Source organism: Mus pahari, chromosome 5 (assembly GCF_900095145.1).
Source record: "Mus pahari chromosome 5, PAHARI_EIJ_v1.1, whole genome shotgun sequence".
Taxonomy (NCBI): domain Eukaryota; kingdom Metazoa; phylum Chordata; class Mammalia; order Rodentia; family Muridae; genus Mus; species Mus pahari.
The window spans coordinates 146,712,019-146,733,903 of record NC_034594.1 but is presented as its reverse complement, the minus strand read 5'-3'; the positions used below and the strand labels follow the sequence as shown (position 1 = coordinate 146,733,903).

At 37.1% G+C, this 21,885-nt stretch overlaps 1 protein-coding gene across 1 annotated transcript in view; it reads right to left on the bottom strand.

The window, feature by feature from the left end:
- The window catches only part of Spta1 (spectrin alpha, erythrocytic 1), a 68,553-nt gene extending 47,230 nt beyond the window's left edge, over positions 1-21,323 (bottom strand). Inside the window, exons 1-15 of the mRNA XM_021197549.2 lie at positions 21,143-21,323; positions 19,714-19,950; positions 18,360-18,485; positions 15,023-15,163; positions 14,139-14,285; positions 12,821-12,954; positions 12,113-12,257; positions 9,990-10,144; positions 8,981-9,116; positions 7,546-7,647; positions 6,362-6,499; positions 5,537-5,647; positions 4,088-4,165; positions 3,387-3,542; positions 998-1,202 (exon numbers count right to left, since the gene is read on the bottom strand). Coding sequence (XP_021053208.1) covers positions 998-1,202; positions 3,387-3,542; positions 4,088-4,165; positions 5,537-5,647; positions 6,362-6,499; positions 7,546-7,647; positions 8,981-9,116; positions 9,990-10,144; positions 12,113-12,257; positions 12,821-12,954; positions 14,139-14,285; positions 15,023-15,163; positions 18,360-18,485; positions 19,714-19,950; positions 21,143-21,163 — 2,032 coding nt within the window. The 5' untranslated portion in view covers positions 21,164-21,323. The remainder of the gene's footprint in view (positions 1-997; positions 1,203-3,386; positions 3,543-4,087; positions 4,166-5,536; positions 5,648-6,361; positions 6,500-7,545; positions 7,648-8,980; positions 9,117-9,989; positions 10,145-12,112; positions 12,258-12,820; positions 12,955-14,138; positions 14,286-15,022; positions 15,164-18,359; positions 18,486-19,713; positions 19,951-21,142) is intronic.
- Positions 21,324-21,885: the final 562 nt, after the last annotated feature.

Here is a 21,885-nt window from a genome sequence, read left to right as displayed (position 1 = left end):
TTACTATGTCTCCTGCTATGAAAAATAGCTGTGACATCTTACTGTTAAAGTAAGACTATATTTTTCCTCTAAGCCCTAAATCAGGGTGATATCTAAAAAAACTCAATGTGACATCTGCTTTTTATACTCAGGTCAAAATAACATCTATAGTTGAGGATCATAACAGAGTAGATATCAAAACAGAAAATATCATTTGTAATAATTACTGACTAGTGATTAATTTCTAAATGTAAGAGACAAGATAAAACATAAGTGCAGGCATATATATTTGAAAACTTACAACATATTCTGATCACTTTCTAGATAGGAAAAAACAGCACCTTATCAAACCTTATAAGAACAAAAATCATAGGACCATCTTGTGTGATACCAACCGTCTTTTCATTACTAAACTCCTTTTTAAAAAATGATTTATTTATTTTATTTATGTGAGTACACTGTAGCTATCTTCAGACACACCAGAAGACAGCACTGGATTCCGTTACAGATGGGTTGTGAGCCACAATGTGCTTGCTAGGAGTTGAATTTTGGACATCTGGAAGAGCAGTCAGTGCTTTTTAACACTGTGTCATCTTTCCAGTCATCATTTATAAACTCTTACTGCCAATTTTAATGCTTAACATTATAACCCATTTATATATCTAGTTAATTTAGCCAAAATATGTGAAAAAAGTAACTCAAGTATATTAGGTTTGGGTACAAAGACAATATTGAATTTGTGGCCTTCAATATTTCAATATGTATTTTAAAAAAGATATATCTAGGAGAAAATTGAAGAAAAAAAATAAGTTTCAATGAAAAACCCAATGTAAATAAAGAAATTATTTAAAGGCTTAAATACATAATGTGTTATATTTAGACTGGATTTTAAATGTTGATGATCTGATGACACAGGGAGGCAAACATATAGGGTCACATTGCAAACAGTTCACCAAATAACATGATGGAGACAGAAAAAGTAGATTTATGAAGTTGTAAATAAAAACCTCTACTTTACCTTTCTGTGCTGTTGCCTCCATCAACTCCTTCCAGAGGTTGGCAACCTCATTCAGGCGAGCAGCCACAGCCTCGGAGGCGTAGTGATCATTGTCAATCATCTCTTGGCCAGTTTTCTCCAAGTTATTGAGCATAATCTCATTTACTGCCAGTTCCTCTTCAAAGTCCTGCTGCTTCTGAACCCGGCTCTTCAAGTTCTGTACATCCTGAGAGAGGATGAAAAAAATCAAGTAAATTATTGTTTGAAGAAGGAAGGGCAGACATTTCGAGGGCGACCAGGACCAAATGATGAGAATCTATATAGAAAAATCAAACTGGAACTGAGCTGAAAGCATCTTCCCAGGCTGGCTATCTTTTATAGTCCTAGAAGGTAACATCAGGCTAGCAGGGAGGAAGCATTCAAGAATCCTACCCATCTATGAATTCAACTATCGCTAAAAATATACTGCAAGATAAAATGTACCTTCTGCTGAAATAGTGGTTGGACTGCCATTGGAATAAACAACCAACCACTCTCTGCTTAGATTTGAGCTTGTTCTCTGAGAGGAAGCTCACATTTGGTATTGTAAAGCTAGTCAAAAGTCTGTGGTTGTTGGAGGTCTCAGTTCTTAGTGGTAAATGTACTACTCTTATAAAAAATGTTCATGGTGTCAAGCTACCTTATTAATATTTATGTTTATTCCCAGAGACAAATGTTACTCCCAAATTTAATCAGAGAAGCATATCTTGGCAATGAATGATCGTGAATGCAGAGATGCATGGCTGCTGAAGGAGACAAGAAAAAAAAGATAAAAAAATGTAGTGCTGAACAGCATATAAGGAGCAGGGACAATCACAGAAGGGAGAGTAGAAAGATTGTAAAACCCAAATGATAGGAAGATTGGATATGAAATACTGGACTTGACACAGCCAATGCAGTCACGATCTCATGGCAGATGTGACTGCTTGCCATGAGTTGCATTAGAGTGGGCACCTGCAGTACCCATGTAAGAAAGTCTCAAAAGAAAATAAACACAATGAAGAGAATATTAAAATGAGATTCTTTCCCATTGGTTGGGAAATTCATGTGGCAATTTCTGTTATATTTAGGGCATAATGGCTAAGTCCTCCAGCATGAGTTTAAGAAGATTATTTGAAAATAACCCCCATTAAAGCATGAAACATCTGTCAGGGCTGCTATGAGACACAAAAGTTATTTTCCGTTTCGTTTTTTTTAAAGATTTATTTATTTTAAGTATATGAGTACACTGTTGCTCTGTTCAGACACACCAGAAGAGGGTATCGGATCCCATTACAGATGAGCCACCCCACCATATGGTTGCTGGGAACTGAACTCAGGATTTTGGAAGAACAGCTAGTGCTCTTAACCATGAAGCCATCTATCCAGCCCCTATTTTCCGTTTCTTTCTCAACACATACACAACCCACCCATTTGCAATTTAGAGTTCTTTTTATTCTGGATACACTAAAACTGTTATTCCTATAAAAATGCAAATGTGTGTTCTATACCTCTGTAGAGTGAAACATAATGTAAAGTATTCATAACTCCCAAATGTGGGAACAAAACTGTCAGAAGTGTTCATTTATGGATAAAGCATATATATAAGAGGAGATACTTTGAGTATTAGCTTATAAATTGAAAGACTAATTTGAGCTTTGACTGGTAATGTGAATAGTTCAAAACTGTATATATGTATGTGCATACACTATTATTAGTATATGCACAAAGTATTCATTGGTACATTGTTAGAAAGAGAAGTTAGTGACCCCCAGCAACTTTCACATTTAGAAACTAAAAAGGGGTAGGGCAAAGATTCTAGCCCAGGCTTGCACTTTACACTTGATGTGCTTTTAACCTGTGTTGGTAACATGATCTAAACAATTCAGTAACTCTGTACACATTCCAATTCAGAAGCTAGCTCTTCATTCATAAAACAGACTTGGTTCCTTCAGTCCATAAGGCTGAGGTAATAAGTCTTCATAATCCAAATGATTAAGTTACTTTTAAGCTTACTTAAGCTCTAAAATTTTGAATGTACCATTTGAATCATACAGAATCTTACCAATTACAAAGGCATAGAGGAGAACAAGGTATGGTGTTGGCACACACCTTTAATTCCAGCTACTCAGGAAGCTGAGGTAGGGGGATTTTGTGCTTGAGGCATGGTAGGAGAACATAAAATGTATGTCCTAAGGTAAGACAAATTAAAGAGGTGTGTAGAGAAGCAGAAGGAGTACGAGAAGGTCAAAAATAATCAAATAAACAGAGATCTCTGTTTCCCCATTCTGTTTAGGACAGTACAAAGTAGTTCAACTAAGTGGGGACGAAGAATTGGGCACTGGAAAGCCAACTGCCAATGAGTATTAACAGGTTGAACCAAGTCCCATACCTTGTAATCTTCATCATCAGCCAGCTTTTTCTTCTTATTGATCCAGGTTTTTAGGTCATCTGAGTCTTGATACAGTTGTTGGAGTAGTTGTGAATCTACCAACAATTTTCTTCTAGTGGCAGCCCTTTCACGCAGGGCATCACATCTGGCCAAAAGCTGTAAAGCACACATAAACACACACACACACACACACACACACACACACACACACACACACACACACACACACACCCATTAAACTGTAAATAAACTCATGGCCAATGAAAGCAAATATAGACAGTTGAGATCACTGCCCACCCTGGCTGTCTTTCTCCAGTGCTTTTCCTGATACTGGTGCACAGGCCATGACTTGACTTGTAAATACTAGAGTCATCTGGGAGGATCAAACTTCAATTCAAGAACTGCTTCCATAAGATTGACCTGTGGGGATGTTTGTGGGAACATTTTCTTGATTAATGACTGATGGAATACGGAGCACTGTATGGTGCAAGCCATGAGGATCAGATTAGTAGGCAGGATTCCTCTATGGTCCCTACTTCAGTTCCTGACACCAGGTTCCTGACTTGGCTTTCCTTTATAATAGATTGTAAACCCGAAAGCTAAGTAACCCCTTTCCTCCCCCAAGTTGCTTCTCATCAGTGTTTTATCACAGCAACAGAGGAGGGCGGACAGGTAGAGAGAGGCTCTGACCCTTGGCATACCCCATCACGGATAGCAGCGATGTTCTCAGAGTCATAGTGGTCATTGTCAATAAGCTTGGTTGCAGTCTCATCCAAGGTCTGAAAAAAAATTACAGTGACTTTTCCTCAGCAACAGGTGAATGAGTGGCCCCAGTTTGAATATCTTTTTACAACAAACAATATCAATGTACAAGTTCAACAGTTTGAAGGTTAGAAGGCCTAGATCCTACTTATGGGCTCGGAAATACCTCAACTTTAAAGTATATACTCTTGGCTACATGCTTGCCTTTTCTGCACTATAATTTTTTTCAATCTAGGTCACAGCACAAGAATTCAGATGTCACTATGAGTAAATGGAGGAGAAATGCTATCAAGGATTAAAGCCAAGGTCCATCTCATCTACCTGCAGCTACATCTCTGTCTCCAGATACACTGAGTGTGATATACAAGTGAATTTTTAGCCACATTCACTCATCAGTCCCTCAAAATTGCTAAATATCTCAATAGATTTATTAGTTGGGATAGGTAAATTATACAAAATATGTAAAAAAATAAAATGAGTTACTCTAATTTCAGCTTTTTACCAGTATGAATCTAACACAAGTATATGAATTAATAAGGTGTCACCTTATGTATGATATTAATTAATAGGCGACTTTTGGAATCAACTATATTGTTTTATACCCTAGTGTTGGTGATGATATATATGTACGTGTGTGTGTGTGAGTGAGTGTGTATATGTCTGTGTGTGTGTTTGCATGTGTCTGTGTTTACTGCCCTAGGAGACAACCAAAGACAGACAGTGAATTGCATCCCTGATGTATCATTTTCTTAGAGTCCTCATATGGTTATAAATTTTATAGTATATTATAACTTAAATTTCAAAGTAAAGCTCTATAATTGCATTAGATAGAAAAATTAAAATGCAGATATATTATAAATGAAATGATCCTTCATAAAAATAAGTATGATTAGACATGTAAATTTTTAGAGGGGAATATGCATTAAAGTATTACTGAAAAGAAGAAATAAATTTCAAATATTTACATGATGATTCTTTATTAAATATAGGATTTTATTTATAATTTAAAATACATAATATAAAGTATGTACTTAGTTAAAAAAATTATGTCCTGCCACCTTCCTAAATATATTTTCTAGACCAGGAGTTTATTATTAAAAAATATATTTTTATTGCTATGAATATTTTCCCTCTTTTTCTCCAAAGGATGAATCTTGATAAAGTTTTCACTTTCACACTATATAAATATTCTATATGGTTACAGAATCAAAGCACAATGTTTTAAGACATGTAGCTAAACGTTGTCAACAACAAACGAAGCAGTGGCAATTTACAAGGAACTGTCCTCATGTTAGGTCCTGTAGTCACAGGGTGATTCACTTTAGCGGTAGGTATGGAAACAGTGCATACAATTAGGACATAAATGTCCAACCAGAGTCATTACTCACTATGATCTTTTCTTCCTGGGCAGTGAATGCTTCTTCAAAGTCGTCATGCTTCTGAAGGAGGGCTTCCACGCTGCCCACTGAGTTTCCCAGGTCTTCATTTTCCAGGAAAGCCTGCAGAAGAGAAAAAGGCACATCCCAGGTTTCCTCATTGGGAAGACACTTTCCTCTTGGAACATCTCTGAGACAAGAACAAAAGAAGGAGCCTAGGAAATGAAGAGCAAGGTGAGCATTTGCATCAATAAAGATTTTATGTAGAAATTAATTTCAAATACCATGAGCTTAGACCCCAGCCTTTAACGCCTGCATACAACTTCCTTACTTTTATCTCTAGGTCTATCTACATAAAATTCTCTCAACTAATTACCACTCAGAGTTCTCAAAACTACCTCAAGAGGACTACATTATCCTTAGAAATCTTTCATTAACCCTGACTTTTCTTTTTTTCTTCCTGAGCTCTCACCAATTTGATACCTGTTTGATTATTCTTTAACTGTAGTCAAAACCTCTGTGCCACACACATAAACATAGTTTTGGAGATAGTGTCACTAGGTAGACCAGATGGTTTCAAACTTCTGAGCCTTATGCACATGCAACACCCTGCATATTGAAATCGCAGGTGTGTCTGCCATGCCCATCTTGTACTTAAACATTTTTATATGCCTTTACACAGAAGAGATTTTAGCAAGCTCATCTTTCCTATTTGCCATGGATTATCCTCCAACTTCTGATACGAGCTTCACCTAAAGAAATGGTGTCGAGGCTACTGATAGTAGTCAACATAGTGAAGAATTAATATCTGAAGACTGGCCTCGAGACTCCTGGTACCTCTTGTCTGCTCATCCAACTATCCACTTGTTCACTGTCTCGGTAGAAGAGGTGGAAATCCAGACACTGGCGGTACTGGTGCTGACACTTGTCCCACAGTTCCAGCAGGGCAGCCCAGTCATTGGCAAGTATTGTCATCTTAGGAAAGGAAGGGACATTGTATCAGAAAAAAATTAATTAATAAATTTTATCTTACATTTATCTAGCAGCTAATAAATGAAATGCCATTTGAGAGATCAAATGTGAACAAGAAATGAGCTATTTATTCTCTGAAGGTCTCAAAATTCAAGCAAATAAGTACAGTATAGGAAAAATAGGATAAATGCCAAAAAGAGACATAGCATGTTTTGTATGTATTAGAAAAGAAGAGATTAATTTCAGACTGGAAGAGCCAGGGAATGAAATGCAGGAATTATAAGCACCAAGAAATGTACAGAGCTAGTGAAGAGCATCAGGGATGAAGAATAACATCAGATCATAAGTCAATAATATTGCCAGGGCATGAGCATTTAGGTTATATGTTGCAATTTGGAGAAAAATCTAGTGCCTAAAAATGGGCTGGCATTTGGTGATTTCCTCATCAGTGGTGAAATAAGTCAGCTTCATGTGAGGCTGTATAGGAGAGAGCAGAAATGATACAGATGCATCTCACTGGACTAGGCACTGTATGGGACCCAAAGCTTATCAGAGCACATGTATCACCGAATTTGTCATACAGAGGTGAGTATGAGGATGTGATAAAATAAAGTAATGAGGCAAGACTGTATAAAGGTTTCACATTAGACGGGAGTCAGAGAATTGATGAAGCAAGGCCCAATGCAGAACAATTGCTCATCTTGGGAAGATTTCAAGTGACTTAGTATAACCGATATATATCTATATATCTTGATCTACATATGTATTTATATCTATATATATTCCGATAAATAAATATAGATACATATGTATATATAGATATATACATATGTATCTATATTTATTTATATATGTATATATAGATATATACATATGTATCTATATCTATATACCTATATGCAATAAAGAGAAGATGGATGTCAGACACACCATTAACATGTTTAGATGTCTTCTGACCCCCTTCCAAAGAAAGATTGCTGCATGAGCACAAGATGGATGAGAGCTGGATATCTTATTGAAAGTTCACATGTTGTGTGAAAGCAGCATACCTTCTCTCGAATTTCCTCAGAAGCTTCGTGATTGCCATCCAGGAGTTCTTGACCAGTTGCATCAGCAGATTGAAAGCGATCATCATAAGAGTCAATTTCATGCTGTGATCACAAAACAGAATGTTTCAAATGGAGCAAGAACCCTCCTCGATTGGTCAACATTGAACAAAATCCCTTCTTTCCTCTTTTTTGGTTTCAGTCAATTTATAAATTATTTTTATTTTTTATTTTTTCTTAAAGAAGAATTGTTATTTTCACCTTCGACCCTAGATCATACTATCACATAAGAATAGTATATTTATCATTATAATTTACAGAAGCTTAAATTGGAAAATTAATGCTGGATCATTTTCTTTTTAAATCTTTCAAATTTTCCCACACTTGAAGAGTCACTTTACATTTCTATAATTCATTTTTAATTACCTTTTCTATTCTTGTACTATATAGAAATATTAATTCAACATAGTAAATTGTCTAAAAATTAAACCTTGCCCTCTAACCTATTAATATGAAACCATTAATCTATTTAATTTTATTCATTATATTTTGTATTTCAGGCATAATTTATTTAAACAGATTAATAAGATCATGGTCTAATTATTTTGATTCAGTGAGATCTAATGCCAAAATCATAGAACTACATGAATGCTATTTAAATCAGAAATGTCATGTGATTGATTTTGAGTATATCAAAACCTTAAAAATTATGAATTGCAATGTTTCCATGATCACTACAATCTCCTCAGTGAAAACATTAGAAGAGTGGTTTTTTTTCATTGACTTTTTTTTATTAGGTATTTTCTTTTTTATATTTTTAATTTTTTTATTGGATATTTTCTTTATTTACATTTCAAATGTTATTCCCTTTCCTAGATTCCCCTCTGAAAATCCCCTATAACTTTCCTCCTCCCCCTGCTCCCCAACTTACCCACTGCTGTTTCCTGGCCCTGGCATACCCCTATTCTGGGGCATAGAAACCTTCACAGGACCAAGGCCCTCTCCTCCCATTGAAGACTGACTAGGCCATCCTCTGCTATATATGCCCCAGGAGCCATGAGTCCCACCATGTGTTTTCTTTGATTGGTGGTTTAGTCCCAGGGAAGCTCTGAAGGTACTGGTTAGTTCATATTGTTATTCCACCTATGGGTATGCAAACCCCTCCAGCTCCTTTGGTACTTAGCCCAGAAGCTCAGAATACCCAAGATATCCCCCTGGGAATCCATCCCATAAACAACCACCAAACCAAGACAGTATTGCAGATTCCAACAAGGTTTTGCTGATAGGAGCCTGATAAAGCCATCTCCTGAGAGGCTCTGCCGGTGCCTGATCAATACAGACATGGATGCTCACAGCCATCTATTGGACAGAGCACAGGGTTCCCAATGAAGGACCTTCTTCCCTTCTTTATTCTGCTAGGGAAGCCTTTGCTCCTCACCTTATGCTGCTGGTGCCTGGCTAGCAGGGCTTCCCCACTGGCCACATCTGTTGGCAGCTCATCAGCATTGATTAGAGCAGTCTTTTCCTTCATCCAGCCTGAGAGCTCATCATAGTCAGATAAGAACCGATGGTACCTGTGGGACAAATAAGATAAAAGACAGGAATGAGATACCTCCTTTGAAAGGACTATGAACAAAGGGTTAAGAGTGGGATAAGCTATGGAATGCAAGGTTTAACTTGTCCTAATTCCTTCACTTCACTTCCTCTTCAGAGGAATAGGTTATAAAGCCTTTGTAAACAGAGTTATATGTCCTAGGGTAGGTCTATCAGTGTGTGTGTGTGTGTGTGTGTGTGTGTGTGTGTGTGCATGTTTGTGTGTGTTTTATATTTCTATTCCCTTAAGGTCACACCTATCTCAGAGTAAAGTCTCATGATGCAGTCCGAAAATAGATACATGCCATGCAACTATCAGAGTAGAGGTAGTGTTGACATTTCCCTAAATATCTTGGCTAATATTTACTCTACTGTTCAAGAAGGCTGCTAATCTACTCGAGAAGCTAAATATTCATCATTTGGTTGTAAATCATAATAGCAAGGTGAGTACTATCGTCTATCTCTGGATGATACGATTACTGACTCTAAGAATTGCTGACTCCAAAACAATTCCTTGTTATCACAGATTTTGTATAACTTTTAAGAAGACAGAATTCTGGGCCTATTTTGACTCTCTTTTGCTTGAACTTTATTTACAACTTTTGCTGGAGTCAAGAACTTTCCAATTTTATAGGCTACACTATAATATTTAACAACTAACTAGACAGGTAAGATAAAGGGGTGTGGCTGAGGTGTGTGTGTGTATGAGACACAGAGTATTATACCAGTCTGCAAAAGAACTTCATTTGGCAAATTAAAATTTCATTTGCCACACAGGAGAGCTGCATTCTTTCAATTTTTATTCTGCTTTGTGGACCCTTGAAATAGATAGAACAATATACACATGTCCTGACCCATAAGAAGCCTTCAGCTTTGCATATCTGTTAGTGGCCAAGGCACGGATGCGTTCCCAGTTGGAGACTAGATCCACTTTCATCTGTTGGATCTGAGGTGCATCTGCAGGATGGGAAATCATCAGCTTGTCTGCTTTGGCACATAACTCCTTCACCTTTGGAATAAGAAAGAAACCTACTAAAAATTCAAGCATTCTGACTCATGGCAGATTTATGGGAGAGATTGCAATAAAAATATATGGGTAGTAATAATTAATAAGTATATTTATATTAGCACACTTGACTAAGACAAAATATTCTGTGTTAGTGACAATCTTAAAATCCTTATTATCTATGACTACGTTTAGTATTTTATAAGCATTTTTTTATTTTATGTTGTTCATTTAACCATAATATGAGAAAGTTCTCTTTTCCTTTTTTTAAGAATAAATGGGTCTTATTCCTGTCTTATATGAATGACAGAGAGAAGTACTGTTTAGCTTAGTCAGTTAGCTCTTGTCTGAAACAAGATTTGAAACAGTTTATCCTGCACCATCTCTCTAAATCTCTATAGTCATATGAAAGGACACATTTTCCCTAACAAGAAAACCACAATACTCCTTTAGACCTTCATGCCAGAGATGATACTGTAAAGCGTAGACATGGGTGACTCTCCACAGCCACCATCCTTTCTTTCATTATTCCCATACATACTCAAGTACTGTTGAAAGATTTTTATTATAACATATCAAATCCTATAATTTTAACATGTATTATTAGAGGGAGAATGATGAAAGTTTTTTATTATAACACATCAAATCCTATAATTTTAACATGTATTATTAGAGGGAGAATGACCAAGAACAAATCAGTCAATGAAGAAGAATGAAAGTGGAATGGTGGAAACAGTCACAGGGACAGGGCTTTATTCAAAACAGGCAGGTGTGATCTTTTCTATTCTGCCCCCTCATTAGAATCATACAACTATCCACCTTAATTATTGGTAAAGTTGTGAACTGAAGTATGTCTTGATTACAAAAACGGTTGGGTTAGTAAATTCATAGCTTAATAAAGCACCTCTTCGGGTATCTATGGGTATCATTATAACAAGGTGAGCACTATCTTCTATCTCCAGATGGTAGAATTATTGACTCTAATAATTCCTGACTTCAAAACAACCCCTTGTTATCACAGCGGGATACAGTGTGAACTGTATCAGTGGAAAAAGACTCTTACTAGAGACAATTAGAGCTCTAACTAATCAGTAAATTAATCTCTTGATGGATTCATAATCTGATATTGGGGGGTGGGTAGCAGGTAAGAGGTTTAGTTGCAGGAAGCAGGTCAATGGGGACATACTTTTTGGAATTCTATTTTACTCTATACCTTTCTTGTATTATTCTCTCTACTTCCTTGTCAGCCACAAAGTGACTAGCTATCCTCCACCACAATTTTTCATTATCATGATGCTCTTCTACCATTCATGAGGCCAACAAATTGTGAACTTATATCTATAAAATTGTTAGACAAAACCAGCATGTCTACCCTTAAAGAGTTTCTGCTGGGTGTTGCGGCAAAAAATGTCAGTAACAGTAGAAGAAATAAAACTTGGGAATTGTCCAAGAATATGGAATTGCTCTGGGGGTTAGGGTGTCTACGTCTATCTCTCTATACATAAAAACCAGAGCTTTTTAGCTTTTAGGAGGGACCTAAAAGATATGTTTACATTATAAAGTCACTCAGTTTATTATGAAAGAAAAAAATCTTCCCTGATTTTGGTGTGAAGGGTAAAAAACAGGATTCAACTGCAACAACCACAACCACAACCACAACAACAACAACAACAAAATGTGCTCAGAGGGAAAACTCTTGTTCCAAGGTGTTTTACTGAGAGAGATTGAATCATCCGTGGAAGTAATTTTTTGTAGTTGCAAAGTAGCATACAAACCATTCACATTTTATATATAACTTGAGTTATAAGAACTGTGCAGCATCAGTGAATTAGAACAAGTAGTAGTATTACAGTGGCACAGAAGAAACCATCCTTTGAATTCACTGCATCTTCTTGAAGATGTGCTAGGCAGGAGGATGCGTACATACCTTTTATATGCCTAGGGCTAATTATTTCTCCAGCAGAAACTTACCTTGTCATCCATGACAGCGAGATTCCTCTCGAGCCTCTTGTGGTTGTGAAAGAGTGCCTCAGAACTAACAAGATCTTTGCCATAGTCCTCAGAAGTGAGTTGAGGCTCCTTCTCCTCCATCCACTGGATAGCTTCATTGACATCCCTAGTAGACAATGTCATGAGCATCAACAAACCAAGATGGCAGGCATTGCAGAGTCAACAGACCCACAACCCTCACAATAGGACCAGCTTAGTTCCCTCAAGTAGCAACTACTCCCCTTTCAACAAACTAGCACAGATTAACTGAGAACATTCTTGTTGGTCAGATTTTTTTTCCGCTGAGATGTTCTAGTGGTCCTTGACTTTTGAGCTCGCAGAGACATTTCTTGTGTCTGCCATGTGAGAAGTTATTCATGAAGGCCACTCTTCCCCTCAGACTCACGTGATCCTTACACTCCCTTTGCTTCTTTAGAGCCAATTCAGCAGTGCTATACATGAGTTTATTCTTTTTTTCTTTTTCTTTTTTTAATCGAGAGAACCCTATGAACAGTGGCCAAGTCCACACATTTTATATCCTCACCCACCAGCTTCTACTTCTGGAATTGCTAGGATTATAGTCTCTTTGCCTCTACTTTCCTACTTTAGATGGTGATGTGGATCAGAACCCAGGCCTCTGGTGTGCTAGGTCAGCCCTTTACACACTGTGCCATAATTTCAGCACCATACCTTTTAAATCGCTGGAGGTCTGCTGCATTCGACAGACTTTCTCGTCTCTGGAGAGCCAGGCTCCAGAGACGATCCCAGGCAGCATTGACTTCATCCTGTTTTGCCTTTATCTCGGGTAATTTAGGATGTTTCTCCTAAGAAAGGAAACCAACGAAGATGGCGTCATACCAAAAGGCATCTTAGCACTGAACTTTATACATCATACTTTGTCACATGGCAGACAATGAAGCATGGCTTCTCAAGCAATGGCCAAGGACATAAATAAAGCCTTTCCTGTCTTCACAAGGTTCCAAATAAGAGGGAAGTTGTCTTAGTCCGTTCAGCCAAACTAAACCACCAAATAGCTGCAGCCATGTACAAAACCAGGTGACATCAGAACAGCCCAGCCAAGCATTTCCATGGCTGAATCAGTCATGCGCAAAACTATACGTACTCTAAGTTTTGTGGTAGTTGTTTTTTAGAAAGTTTTAAATAGATGAGCGCCTTTTAGTACAATAAAAATTTGGTATGGACAAAAAAAAAGTAGGAACTCTTAAACAAACTGCATTGAAAATGTTGGCAAACAGTGATATCTTTAGTCTTTCTCTAGTTTCCACTTATCCTGAATCTTTGCTGTTACTAACATGGCTGTTAACAAATTCACTACAGAGCTGAAAGCACAATAAAACCTAAATAGGATGCACAATAAAGGCACCTGTTAGACTGGATGTATTTCATATATATATATATATATATATATATATATATATATATATATATATATATATATATATATACATATATATGTATATGTATATATACTAGGCTATATTACATATACATGCATCTATTCATGAATATTATATAATTCTGACTGCAAATACACATATGCACAATTAATTGTTCCAATTTTCTCTTGCATGTTACGGTATTTAGTCCCAGTAAAACCTTGTTAACTCAGACATTGAAAACTTATGCAAGCACTGCTTTAAGTAAATTATAGTGTGTCTCCATTTTTCTCTTACTCTCTTATAAAATATTATATAATAATATATACATGTGTATAATATATATATGCACATAGGTATATATTGATAGTCAAACATTATTATTAATTCCATGCAACTTTATTCCTGTTTCTTTCATGAGGAGTGCTTAAAAAGCGCTATCAATAAAATTTATGGTATAAAAATTGTCTATGCTACTTGTGGATTTAATTTTCTCTGCCTTTTTAAACACACACACACATACACACACACACACACACACGAGAGAGAGAGAGAGAGAGAGAGAGAGAGAGAGAGAGAGAGAGAGAGAGAGAGCCTTGTGTCCCCCTCACCTGGGCACACTCATGAGCATATTGGTTCACTCTGTCCACTTTTCCCTTCCGAGCAGTCAGTTCTTCCTGGAATTCTTCAAACTTCTTATGCAGGATCTCAGTTCGCTCCCAGTCATCGCCCAGCTCCACTAATGTCACTATAGCTTCCTGTAATGGTGGACAAGTTCATAGAATCACCAGTAAAAATATATTAATTTTTGCAAGTCAAAAGCCCCAAGATCTCATTATAATCTCAGGATAACTCAGGGGACCCTTTGAGAGAAAAGCAAGAAGAAGAAGAAGTGGGTTTTGGGATGGCAGCTTGGTCTGGGAATCGATGTCTTTTGGGATAATTCTTCTGTGAAATCAGGGGGCTTGCTGGGAGAGCCTCTGGATGTTTCTTCTATGTTTTAGAAGATGAAGATCAATTCCTCCTACTCTGACTGCCTCCTTTTGAATCAAGCATTTCTAAAAAGTATTGCACCGAGCTCTTGTGTGTATTGACATCAGCCCTGACTGTGGAACTATATGTGAAGTATTTAGAGAAAATTTAAAAAGCCTTAGCTGTATGTACTGAGAAACAAGAGTTGGAAGTTATTTCAGACAAGACCCACAGTGTAAAGAAAAACAGCATGGGAAGAGGAGGGAACTGAGCCTAGATCATATTTAAAGTTTGGTGTTAGTCTTGTCTTTGTCATGACCACAACCACAGATTTAGCCTTATTCTCTAAAACAATCTTCAGAGTACTCTCAAATCTTTGCCAAAATTCATCTTTTCCTGAAAGAATGAAGTCAAGGAACGGATTTCTCAGCTACTCAAGACTACCTGAGTAGATTGTAGAGAATTTGTATAGCCCGCTTGGGACAGAGCCATCAGGAACACCCACAAGTATGTGTGCCTGTACCTTCTCTTTGACCCACTCCAGAATGTCTTCACACTCCTGAGAATATTGATAGAAATTCAGTGCCCGCAGCAGCACGTCACTTTTCTCTTGGGTCAACTCCAAGAGCAGATCCCACAGCTGGCGAAGTTGTTTCAGATGGGTCTTTAAGAGAAAGAAACAAAATGGTTGGGCTAGGAACTAGTTCATTGGACAAAAGCATTTGCTTTCCAAACCTGACAACCTGAATTTAATCCCTTAAAACTATGGAGGTAGGAGAGAACCCTCTGACCTCTGTAACCACACTATACTACAGATCATAAACATGCACACATACACACACACACACACACACACACACACACATGCACGCACACGCACGCGCACACACACACACACACGTATGTATGCACACATGCATGCACCCATACGTGTACACAAAACCACACAAAATACATACATACAATGATAAATAAAATATAATTTAAAAACAATTGATGAAACACGAAGTAGGTATAGAATCACAAACATGTACAAAACACTGACAGAATTGACTACCCTGAGCCCATAGTGTCCCACAGAGACTGAACTGCCAACCAGTGAGCATGGTTGGGACTGACCTAGTTCCTCTGAACATATATAACAGTTGTTCAGTTTGGTCTTCATGTGGGACTCCTAAGAGCTGGAGCAGGGGCTGTCTCTGACCCAGTTGCCTGCTTTGGGGACTTTTTCACCCTACTGGGTTGCCTTGTCTAGCTTCAATATGAGAACATGGGACTAGTCTTACCAGCATGATATGCCATGGCTGGTTGGTACTCATGAGAGGCCCCCCTCTTTCTGAAGAGAAAGGGAGGAGTGGATGGCATGGGGAGGTATAGGGAAGGACTGAGACGAGAGGAGGCAGGGGAAACTGTGGTGAGAATGAAAAATAAATTACTTACTTAATTAATAAAAATCAGTCCTTCCGTTCATTCCTGTACTAACTACTCAACAAGTTTCTACTGAGAGAAAAAAAAATTATGAAAATAGTTACTAAGCCAAACCAAATGTAATCTTCCATGACAGAAAATTTTGTAAAAATGTCTTGACATTTTAGAGAATTGAAAAATGTAAGTTATTTGATGGCAAAAGGGGAGAAAAGGAGACATCGGGGGAAATTGTCATGGGAGAGTGTTCATTTTGACTGAATCTTAAGAACAGAAAGATTCCCGATGGGTACATGATGGGCAGAGGATGCTCTAAGTGCCCCCAAACAACTTTGCTGAGTAACTGGAAAACCCTTTAAGACTCTAAGAATATTTTGGTGCTGCATAGTTTGACAACATGTAGAGACAGTTGAGTGTCAGATTAGACCAGAATTTCATGTTTCACCAATCATGTGAAACTGGTTAGTACTTTAAAAACCAGACACTATTGCAAATGCCAGCAAGATTTTGCTGACAGGACCCTGACATAGCTGTCTCTTGTGAGGCTATGACAGTGCCTGGCAAATACAGAAGTGGATGCTCATAGTCATCTATTGGATAGAACACAGGGCCCCCCAGTAGAAGAGCTAGAGAAAGTGCCCAAGGAGCTGAAGGGGTCTGCAACCCTATAGGAGAAACAACAAAATGAACTAACCAGTAACCCCAGAGCTCATGTCTCTACCTGCATATGTAGCAGAAGACAGCCTAGTCAACCATCATTGGGAGGAGAGGCCTTGATCTTGTGAAGATTATATGCCCTAGTACAGGGGAATGCCAGGACCAGGAAGCAGGAGTGGGTGGGTTGGGGAGCAGGGCAGGGGGAGGGTATAGGGGACTTTTGGGAAAGCATTTGAAATGTAAATAAAGAAAATATCTAAAAACAAAAACAAGAACAATATAAAGCCTTTAAAAATCTTGCATCTTCACACCTAGCTATCATTTCTCTGAACCTTTCTATGGTATCCAGCAGGGCCTCACCGCTGGTAGTAGTTGTTTTAAATACTTCCCAGATATTCCAATTTTGTTTTACATTATAAGTTTTAGAAAACAACATTTAACTATGCAGCTGTGGTGGTTTGAATAGGAATGTCCCCTGTAGACTCATGAGTTTGAATGCTTGGCTCATAGGGAGTGGCACTGATAGGAGGTGTGGCCTTGTTAGAATAGGTGCAGTCTTGTTGAAGTATGTCACCATGGGGACAGGCTTTGAGGTTTACTGTGCTCAAGCTATGCCCAGTATGGCACACAGTCTTGTGCCGCATGTGGATCAAGATGTAGAACTCTTGGCTCTTCCAGTACTATGTCTGCCTGCACATATATCCTTCCTGCTATTATGACTGAGTAAATCCCTGAACTGTAAACCAGACCCAATTAAATGTTTCCTTTAAAAGAGTTTCCTTGAGCATGGTGTCTCTTCATAGGCATAAAACCCTGAGAAAGTAGCCCAGATTAGACTTGAATTTAGTACCCTTCTGTCTCCATCTCTCCACTTTGGGATTATGGGCATACATTATCATATATAGTTTCAAATAACTTAATTAATATAAGAGTTTACAGGTAGCACTATAATTTAAAAAAATCTTTCAATATTAAACAAGTGAAAATACACAAGCATTTCTTGTTAATATCTTTTTTCTAATTTGATTATTTTTCTAGTTAAAGCAATCTCTTTCCTGATCATATTTTGTTACCATTAACATGTGCTTGAATGCTGTATGTTGAAAGACAAGCCTCAATTGTAAGATATGTAATATAAATTGTTTTTGTAATTTAAGCCCACATACACTGAAAATTTTACTAATATAACAGGGAGAATATAAGAATTAGATAGTAGCTATGACATTAAGAATGGGTACACAATGGTAAATGGTTGTTGAAATAACTGTGATCTTCAAGTCTAGACATCCAAGGGCATTTTTCTGAAGTTGTTAGATTTTAGTGTTTTTCTTTTTCTATTTTTTGTAAGTAGATAGAACAATATGGGAAAGTATGCTATCATAAATGGAGAGTGTTATGGGAAAAAAACAAACCCCAAAACTTCACTGGCAAAGGGAAAGATTTCAAAGAAGATTGAAATGGATAAATATCACTTTGAAGTCAGAATTAATAATTAATATGAGATTCTTTAGAAAATTTTCATTTGAGAAACATGGTATAGGCTGAAGATAGTTTGATCATGACATAAGAACACATGCAAGGACTGCCCAGTGCTTTCCATACCATGTTTCTCCTCCAACCATGAAGTACAAGGGTGTGCCATCATTCTGTCTGCCTCAATTTCAATAGAGAGCAAGGGCTTTCAGCCCTTGTTGTAAGGCAGCTACAATGTGGCATCATCCCTGAGAATCCTGATAACACAATCAGTAACTGGAACTGAGATCCTAACATCCATTTACCTTGGTGGCTTCATGGGCGAAATGATCTTCAGCAAATCGAGCTTCCCTGATTTCTTCCAGCTCAGGAAGCACTCTTGACTTGGCTTGCACCTCTGATACGAAGGATTCGTGCTTCTGATATTTCCCCTGCAGATTAGGAATCCGAGTTTATGAGTAATGAAATGCAGTCTTATGGGGAAACCAGGCACTGTATTTGTTCTTTCTCCCAATTCTAAGCAGACTCCCCGCTCTTCTGCATTTACGCAGGGATTTCCCTTGGCCAGAGCAGAAACAATCATATCCTGAAACAAGCAAGTGGTTACTCAAGAAAAACAACTAAACATGACTTCTTGAGTCAAAAGTCATAAAATAAGTCTTTTCTATTGGCTCTTCCTTTGGGAAACTATCAATAAAATAATATTCTACTTAAGGCTCCACAGGCTCCTCTGTGAATAAAACCATGTAATTCACACTGTCCTTTAAAGGGTTAATGCTGAGTTCTCTTGTAAGAAGTACAATGAGGAAAATGGAATTATTTGTTTAAAGTTCATAAAGAGCTCTGGCTCTTGTCTTATGTTAATTATGACACGTACATCATATATCACCCAGATCTTGCTCCATTCTTTCTGGCTCAACACTGATCATTCCTTATGATCTTGCTATGCAACATGCCAATAGATGTAGAACTTTCCACCAAAGTTCTTGCCCTACAACCTTTTATTTGAATTTAACAACAGCTATAAATAATAATTTTGAGAAAAGCTTGAAAAATACCCCCAGCTGAAGAGAATAGACAGTGCTTTAGAAGTGCTGATAAGTTTTACTGTTTATTTTTTAAAATCAATTGTTTTATCATTAATATCACAATATACAAAGCATAAGGTATGTCAAAGTTTCTTGAACTTTTAGACACTATTTTGTCTAATAAGCTATCATAAAATAATGACTCCAATGAGTTTTATTTGCAGATAAGACTCTGAAAGTTAAGAAATGGGAGGCATAGAACATTTAGAGGCAAGACTTTCATCTCTATTATATAGTCTAATCTTTCTGTGACATTTATGTATTAATTATAAGAATGTGAGTTCTGAATGAAACTTCAATATGATGCAGTATGTTTCTGTATTATCAACAACTAATATATTGTCAGTTTTTTTTCTTCTAGCTCACTTTTCTAATATTGTAAAGAAGAAATAATGCCAGCGTTTATCTTAACTGAATTTTTAAAGTTCCCATTCTATCATTTTGACTTTGTTCTGTGCACAGAATCAGGGAGTGCTTGTATCCACCCCTCCACGTTAACATAAAGAAGAGGCCCCTTCAATCTCTAGAGAGCTTAGGGTGAGTTCTGCGGACATTTGTGGCACTGAGTTACCTGTATATTTGTGGGTTCATATGTCTTATCCTTTGCAATTTCAAGCTTTTCCATGATCCACTTCTCCAGGTCATCTGCATCTCTCCTGAAAACTTGGTAGTGGTAAGAGTCCTCAAGCTTCTGCCCCCTCTCTGCAACGCGCTCCTTGAACCTCTGGTACTGGTTTAACACCTCCTGTCGTCGGTGCTGGATTTCTTCTGCTGTTTCAAGGACCTTTGGTCCACTGCTTTCGACAGCCTATAAGTGAAAAAGTCTCTTCATGTTTTGAAATACTATTCTGTGTCCCAAAATACATATTATGTTAATTAAAACTATACAAAGAAAAATGAATCATGCCTGTAACTGTTGCTAGTTCTCATGTTTAGAATGCGAACCCTCTTGCATATCACAAGGCACTCACCCACCTTGAATCTATGTTTACAAATTATTAAGCCTTTAATTCATATGGTTTGTGGGTGTTGTAATATACCTGTATAATTTTAAACTATAAATAGCTATTTTTAGATTAATAATCCTTAACCATTCAAAATATTCTCTAGAAAAAACAAATTTGGACTGCTGAAGCAATTGCACAGAATGTCGGATACACAATAAATAAATGGTATTTTATATCCTTCAAAGTCTAAACAACATTGATAAGTGCTGGTTATTTTGTAAGTTTAAGTAACAGTCGGGATGGTTTGTAATTACTTTAGTGAATCACACACACAAACCTGAGTACTTTTCTTTTTTAATTAAAAGTCTAGATCATGTATTTTATACTATTCTAATTTGATTTACTAAAAAAAAAAAAAAAAAGCTACTTAAAAGAAATTCTAAAATTAACCTGTCTTCTCACTTGTCACAAAGTATAAATCATTCATGTTTCAATAATTGGATTTTGGAATATAAAATATTTATTATTAGTCAACACAAAATTATGCTTTAATTTAAAGAAATTTTTTGTGAAACAATATTCAGAAAAAAATTCCATAGAGACATTTCTATAGTGCATTGCTCTCCTTACATCTTCTATCCAAAATATGCAACTCTGCTTATATTTTGATGTTACTTTATTTTTTTAAGTAGTTTTTTTTATAGACAGTAATTCTTGAGATGACTCCAAAATTATGTCATTCCACAACAACACAATGTTTTAGTGAGATTATTTGGTTTCAAATTATCTAATAGTTTTCTGTATATCTGACTTTAGTAAGTAATTATTAATTTTATTATTTTTAGTAGTATTAGTATTAGTATTATATAGTTGTAAAGTACTAGGTTATTTTTAGAAGTAAAACCTTCATAAAAGAACTAAAATCAAAACTTTTTGCTACTTTAAAATCAAATAAGTATAATTTTTAATGACCCTGTGGGGATGGAATGGAAGGTTCAGAGGAGACAAGCTTTTTCCTAACATCATGAGGAATGAGAATTCGTCTGTACTCACAGTTTCCTTTGGAGTTTCCATCTCTGCTCAGTGTCTAAGGCTTTGCAAGATGAAATGTAGCTAAGAGAGAAAAATAGTTCTTTGAATGTCCAGTCCACTTCAAATAGGAATGTCAGAAATGTGAATGTGGCAAAAGCCCAGAGGAAAAAATGTTTTAGAGTCCCGCCAAGCGTAGACAATCTGCGTTATCTCCAGGGGACGTATTCAGTTGAGGCAGCTGCTGACTTCCACAGGCAAGGTGACTCAGCAGTTTTGGGGACTGTGGCTCTCTGGTACTTTACAAAGAAAAGGAAAGAAAGTTTTCAGATGCAAAAGTATGGAGGAAAACCAGTGACAGATGAAAGACAAGTGTCTGTGTTGGGCTGTGTTTTACTCAGTCACAGATCTTCTAAGGTGAGAGAATTAAAAATCAGGAAGAAGTTCCAGGTTTCCCTTTCTTCTGACTCCACACTGGAGAACTGAGGGACTCAGAGGGGACATGGCTTCCTTTCCTTTCCTTTCCTTTCTTTTCTTTTCTTTTCTTTTCTTTTCTTTCCTTTCCTTTCCTTTCCTTTCCTTCCCTTCCCTTTCCTTTCCTTTCCTTTCCTTTCCTTTCCTTTCCTTTCCTTTCCTTTCCTTTCCTTTCCTTTCCTTTCCTTTCCTTCCCTTCCCTTCCCTTTCCTTTCCTTTCCTTTCCTTTCCTTTCCTTTCCTTTCCTTTCCTTCCCTTCCCTTCCCTTCCCTTTCCTTTCCTTTCCTTCCCTT